The sequence below is a fragment of the Penicillium subrubescens genome, assembly GCF_028828155.1.
Source record: "Penicillium subrubescens strain IBT 31985 chromosome Unknown utg000006l_segment0_segment0, whole genome shotgun sequence".
NCBI classification, from domain to species: domain Eukaryota; kingdom Fungi; phylum Ascomycota; class Eurotiomycetes; order Eurotiales; family Aspergillaceae; genus Penicillium; species Penicillium subrubescens.
The window spans coordinates 177,120-184,013 of record NW_026643156.1 but is presented as its reverse complement, the minus strand read 5'-3'; the positions used below and the strand labels follow the sequence as shown (position 1 = coordinate 184,013).

Below are 6,894 nucleotides of genomic sequence, written 5' to 3'. Positions count from 1 at the left end.
GATTGAATCTAAGTCTTGCTTCAGCCCTTCACATACAAAAAGCTTCCTTCTACACCTAGAAGTATCATTGGTCATTGGAAAAGCCCTAGGAAAGCGACCTAGGCACTCATTGGAAACACCCCTGAATCCCAAGCGATTCAGTGACGAACACATATCGGAACGGAATCCTCGCGCATAGATCTCTCAGCGCTCGAGACGGATTAGAAAGCCCTAGAAGATCTCAATTCCTAGGCACACTGGAACATTGGACGAAAAGCGACCGAAGCATTACCGGCACGCTACACAACCCCTAGGCGCTATGCAGCACCAGGAATCGACGAGCCCTCCCGGGTGGGCGCAAACGCTATTACAGCAGATAGCACAGACCCAGGCTATGCAGAACGAAGAAAGGGAGCGGCGTCACCAGCAAGATGCTGCTCAAGAGGAGCGGATGCGTCGCCTCGAGGCAATGCTGGAGCATCAGGCCTCACTAGCCATAACGACAACCACGACGAACGAAGGGCAGGCGACACCTGCACGATCAGCCACCGAATCGGTGCCGGTTCCCCCACGAACAGAGATTGTTCACCGACCGAAACCACGTCTCCCGGACCCAAAACCATTCGGTGGAAGCACGAGCGATTGGCCAACCTGGCGCATTTCGATGGAGAACAAGCTTAGTGTGGACGGCGAAGCTATCGGTTCCCCTCAAGACCAATTCATGTACGTATTCTCTAGACTAGAGAAGCTCGCCTGGAAGAATACTGGAACCTTCGTGAAACTCCGCCGGAACACTGGCGAACCGCAAGCCTTACTCGGCCACCTTGAGAATATCTACGGAGACCCGAATATCAAAGCACGCGCAGCAAGACGACTCCACTAGATTCGACAACCAGAAGACATGAGCTTTTCTAGGTTCCTTCCTAGACTAGAAAAGGAATTCGCTGATGCAGACGCTCTTGAATGGCACGACGAGGCAAAAAGGCAGATCCTTCTTAGCGCGCTCAATAAGACTATGACGAATGCGTTAATGAATCGAGGCATCCCTGCTACCTCGGCGGACCTGATCTCCCGGCTTCACGAGATCAGCTCAGATATGGATGCCCTTAATATCAACAAAGAGGAACGAACACGTCGTCCGCGCTCGCCTAGACAAAATAGCGATGAAATGGATTGGACACCGACTGTGTCGGTAACCCGTGCCGAACTACACACGAAACACCGCCGACCCGAAAGCGGAACGCCGAGACAAGCTTAATGGGTTAGTCAGGACGAGATAGATCGGCGACGTGCTGAAGGGAAATGCCTACGATGTGGAAAATCTGGATACCTTATCGCGAGGTGCGCGCTCCTACCGGCACAACGGCCGAATGGTACACGTATCGCTACTACCTCGAGCAAGAAGGGAAAGGAGCGCACGGTCAAAGTGAAGAAGTCGAAGCCTGCAAGTGACTTAGATTTAGTAATAACGGCTTCTGACGACGAGAGTGTGACTACTGAGGATGAATCGGGAAAAGAGTAGCTCCTGTTCTAAGTCGCGAGCAGGAGCAAAAGGGGGGTCGAGAAGCTACTGGAACGTGAGACATTACCGTTTATAGTCGATGCTAGAGTGAATAGAATCCAATTTACACAAGCTCTCGTCGATAGCGGCTGCCGCTGCTATGTAACGGTAAACGAGTCTCTAGTCCAGTCGCTCGACCTCCCGCGCATTGAGATACAGCCACGAGTCCTTGACGGGGTGGTGCCGGATCAGTACCGAATCACCCACATTACCCATTTCGACCTCGACGTCCACGGCCAGCAACAAGGCCGCGTGTTTGCGTATATCATCGGACCCCAAAGCGACAGTATGATACTTGGGGACCTATGGCTACACGACGTGAACGGACGATATTCAGCACGGAAAGGATACCTAGATATCTTCATAAAGTCTGGGGAGCGGACAAGATGTTGGAACCGCGCGGATCGCACTATCGGGCCCCCTGGAGTGAAGGCGCTACGCGTGGCACAGACAGAAGCTTCTTCTATCCAACAGCTTGTACGGAGCGTATCGGATGCAAATCGTTTGCAGATCGGTAGGGTTTCGTTAGACGATATCGAGAAGGTATTACGACCAAAGAAGTACCTCGATCTAAAGGACAAACTACCGAAACACTACTAGCAATGGCTTGCCGCTTTTAGCCAACAGTTAGCTGATCAGCTGCCTCCACACCGGCCAGGAATCGATCATAAAATCCCTCTGAAACGCGATCGAAACGGTATCGAAGAGCCACCGCCATATGGCCCTCTCTACGGCATAAACAAGGAAGAGCTTCTTTACCTACGAAAGACCTTAACAGACCTGCTTAGGAAGAACTTCATACGTGTAAGCCAATCGCCTGCGGCAGCACCGATCTTGCTAGTTAGGAAGCCAGGCGGCGGCGTACGATTCTGTGTTGACTATCGGGGGTTAAACGAACGAACAGTAAAGAATCGCTACCCCCTACCACTGATTCGAGAGACGCTACGGAATATAGGCCACGCTCGCTGGTTCACAAAGCTCGATATTATCGCAGCCTTCTATAAGATCCGTATCCACCCTAGAGAAGAATGGAAGACTGTATTTCGGACGCGATACGGGCTCTACGAGTGGAACGTAACCCCGTTCGGATTGACTGGCGCACCAGCAACGTTCCAGAGGTATATCAATCAGACTCTGCGGGAGTACTTAGATGACTTCGTGTCGGCCTACGTTGACGATATAATTATCTACACTAACGGGACGCTAGCGGATTATTGCCGAAAGGTCGGCGAAGTCCTGCAGAAACTAATAGACGCTGGCCTTTAATGTGACATTGCGAAATCGGAATTCGAACAGGACTCAGTGAAGTACCTCGGCTTTATCGTCGAGGCTAGAAAGGGGATTTACGTCAATCTAAAGAAGGTGGAAGCTATTAGGGCATAGGAGAGACCGAAGTCTATACGGGATATACGAAGCTTTATTGGGTTTGCGAACTTCTACCGGCCATTTATACCACGATTCGCCGACCTTTCGGCACCCTTAACACAGCTAATAAAGAAAGACGCTATATTCAAATAGGACGACGATTGCCAACAGGCCTTCACGGAACTAAAAGAGCTCTTTATAAACGCACCAATCCTAGCACATTTCGAAGAGGATCGTCAAACAGTCGTAGAAACTAATGCCTCCGGCTAGGCAACTAGTGCGGTTCTATCGCAATATAGACCCGACGGGCAGCTACGGCCATGCGCCTACCTATCTCAGAAGCTATCCCTAGCAGAATCAAACTACGAGATCCACGATAAGGAGCTTCTAGCGATTATACGTGCTCTGCGCGAATAGAGACCTAAGCTAAAAATGGTGCCTCGATTCACTATCGTAACGGACCATAAAAACCTTCGATACTTCGGAAAAGCACAACATCTCAACGAACGGCAGATGCGATAGGCAGACCTCTTAACAGAGTTCGACTTTGACCTCCGTTATCGCCCTGGCAAGCTTGCAGTAAGGCCGGATGCACTATCACGACGGAGTCAGGATATGCCTAAGAGTATCACTGACGAAAGGCTGTCGAATCGCTTCCGAATCCTACTTAAAAGGGTCAAGATCAAAACGGGTCGGCTAAAACTTCAATCAGCCGACAGCTAACCTAGTGAGGAGATCGATTTCGAAAGAGATATCCCCCTCTTTGATGAACCGGAACTTCAGACAGAATAGAAAAAGGCAAGGGCGTCTGACTCGATCTACCAACGAATCTCCAACGCTTTGCTAACGGGAGAGCGCCGAATCGCTGCCGAAACGAACATTAAGACCAGCCTATCGGAGTGCCATTTAGATGATCGAGGGGTGCTTCACTTCAGACAGCGACTCTGGATTCCAGACAACGAGGTTCTACGCACAGGAATTATACAGAAGATCCACGATTCACACGTTACGGCGCATCCTGGGCGAGACGCTACCTATTCGATACTTTCTCGACGGTTCTTCTGGCCAGGAGCGGCGAAAGACGTACGACGTTTCCTCCGGAACTGTACAGTGTGCGGACGGAGCTCAGTATGGCGAGACACGAAACATGGGTTACTGAAACCGCTACCAATCCCCCAGCGAATCTGGGCTGAAATATCCGTTGACTTTATCACCGGGCTACCACCCTCCGGACCCACGGGAGCAACGAACTGTATGGTGATAACAGATCGGTTGACAAAGAGCGTGATTCTGATCGGAATGAAGAATACAACAGCAGAGGATGTAGCAGAGGTGTTCCTCACACACTTCTATATGCATCATAGGGTGCCACTAGCGATTGTGAGCGACCGCGGCCCGCAATTTGTGAGTTCCTTCTGGGAAAGAGTATACGAAAGGCTATCGATTCAACGCCGATTATCCACTGCTTTCCATCCCCAGACCGACGGTGCAACAGAGCGTGCCAATCAGGAGATCGAACGAATTCTACGCGTGTTCACTACATACGCACAGGATAACTGGAAGGATCTACTACCAATAGTCGCCGTAGCAATCAATAATCGTGATGCCGCTTCAACAGGAATCTCGCCATTCTTCTTCACCCACGGTTACCATGTTGATCCGATTGGCATTGACGAAGCAGGGCAACTACAAGACGCCCTGACCCCACCACGAAAGGCAGGCGAAACGTTCGTGAATCGCCTACGAGAAGCTACCGATTGGTCCCAGGCCGCTATTGCTTCCGCGCAGGCCCTTCAAGAAGAGCAAGCGAACCGACGTCGACAGGCAGCGCCTATCTACAAAAAGGATAACTGGGTTTAGCTAAATCTGCGGAACGTACGCACACAGCGACCGTCAAAGAAGTTAGATTGGCTACATACTCGATACCGAGTAGTAGACGTCCCGTCGCCGTTCACAGTCCGACTTGATGTGCCTACTGGTATACACCCAGTGTTCCATATTGAGTTAGTTCGCCCAGCAGCAACGGACCCATTCCCATCTCAGTTAGTAGACGATTCACAACCACCACCACTACTAGTTAACGGAGAAGAGGAATACGACGTAGAGCAAATCCTAGCCGTACGAAGGAGGAAGATTGGGCGAGGATATCGTGACGAGGCGTTAGTGAAATGGAGAGGATGGGCAGAACAGACGTGGGAAAGGCTAGACTCAGTGCAGGATTGCAGCGCCTTGGATGCCTTTGAAGCGCAGCACGGCACCGTTTCGGATGTGATTCGCCAGCAAATCGGCACCGAAGCCCATATCGTCGTGCCCCTAACGAGATTGAGGCTGGGAGGGGGGTATTGTCACGGGCCAGTGCCCGATATAGGTCACGTGTATCACGAGACCTTGGCGTATTGACGTGGAGAACGCGCGGGATAAACTTCCCCTCCTTAAGCTTTTTGTAAACAGCATGTTGGCCTAGTTAGATTGAATCTAAGTCTTGCTTCAGCCCTTCACATTAACCTTATCTAGCTCGGAGCTAAGTTCTGATTCGAGCCGTTCCTGATTCGCCTCCTCCGCTAGCTCTGTTATACGTACCGACTTCCTTGTGCTATCAGTGTTATTGCTAGTCTTTCTTTCAGCAGCCTTCCTTGCCCTAGCCTCGCGTGCCTTCGCGGTGCAGGCCCTAGCCTTTTCCGCCCTTAACTAGGTACTAGTCGTCTACGAGCTAGACCCTTCTAGTTAGAAGTTAATTGTATCGGCTAGTAATAGGGCAAAGGTGCTTTCTGCAGAGAATTAAAACGCGCTTAGTTCGGTCGAAAATTGGAATATCGGTTAGTCGAGGACGATCGGTTACTCCTAGGAGCGGCCCTCTACCGGTAAGGTTTTATCTGCGCCCGTCTCCATCGGTTGCGGCCCGTCTTAGGTCTTTCGTAGTCTCCCTCGCCCTCTACTAGATAACGCTATTATTATCGTTTTAGCTCCCTTATTTAGTGTATACTGACTAGCTTATAGGCTATTTCCTGTTCGACTTATAGTTGTAGGGCTAGTGCCCTTACCCCCGTTACTAGGGCGTACAGCTAGCGTAAGACCGCTACTCTCGACGCCACTAGTAAGCTCTTCGCTCGATGATAAGTCCTTTCGTGTTCCTTACGAGCTAGCGGAGGAAGGATATAAGGATACTAGCAGCTAGTTAATACTATACGGTGCCGGGACGTAGTAGTATCTTCTACGGTGTCTCGATAGCTCCGTAATACGCTTAATCTCCCGCTAGCGGGCCTTACACTCCTTACTCTACGTAGCGTGTGTACCCTCGCAGTTAGTACACTTCGGTATACTTCCTTGTGCGTCCTTCGAAGGGCAATCCCGAAACTAATAGCCCTCCGCACAGTATACGCACTTAGCGGTGTTGGTATAGGTAGTTCCTATATATCCGTATTATTAACAGTTGAAGCACTGCTGCACATAAGCTAATCTATTATAGACTTCAGCCGCCAGGTTATCACAGTCCTAGAGGACCCCCTTATCAATCGCTATATTAGCCGGCACTAGAGAGGTGAATTCGACGACTAACGAGCCGCTTTTCCTAGCTAGGATCCGAAGCTAGCTAATCTTAGTGATACCTGTTCCCTCGCCCTAATTATACACATTGCTCGCTAATAGGTCCTTAACTACCTTAACTTAGACGCCTTAGAGATCGTCCGAGGCCTTGTTAATACCGAGGGAGCGTACATTAACGTTGTGTACGATATTTCCCTACGTTAGTATATAGACGAACGCTGTTTTGCAGAGGCCCATCGCCCACTTTTCTTAGTGAACCCTTATAACCTCGGCCTCTCTCGCATCGCGCATAGTGAAGCGGAGATCACCCGATTTCAGCTAACGCGACGTAAGGATTATCACTGACGCTAGGGCTAGCGTATCTGTTGTTTTGGCCGCCTTCGCTCGGGCCTAGTTAGCACGTTTCGTAAGCTCTGCGCTCGTTAGACAGCGGAAAGCGCTAACCT

The 6,894-nt window shown here is 50.5% G+C and overlaps 1 protein-coding gene across 1 annotated transcript; it reads left to right on the top strand.

The window, feature by feature from the left end:
* Positions 1–298: 298 nt before the first annotated feature.
* N7473_008600 (retrotransposon gag protein) lies at positions 299–862 on the top strand (the record flags this gene model as incomplete). The annotated part of the gene is made up of 1 exon (XM_057154540.1): positions 299–862. The coding sequence occupies one exon, from the start codon at positions 299–301 to the stop codon at positions 860–862; it is 564 nt and encodes a 187-aa protein (XP_057005670.1).
* Positions 863–6,894: the final 6,032 nt, after the last annotated feature.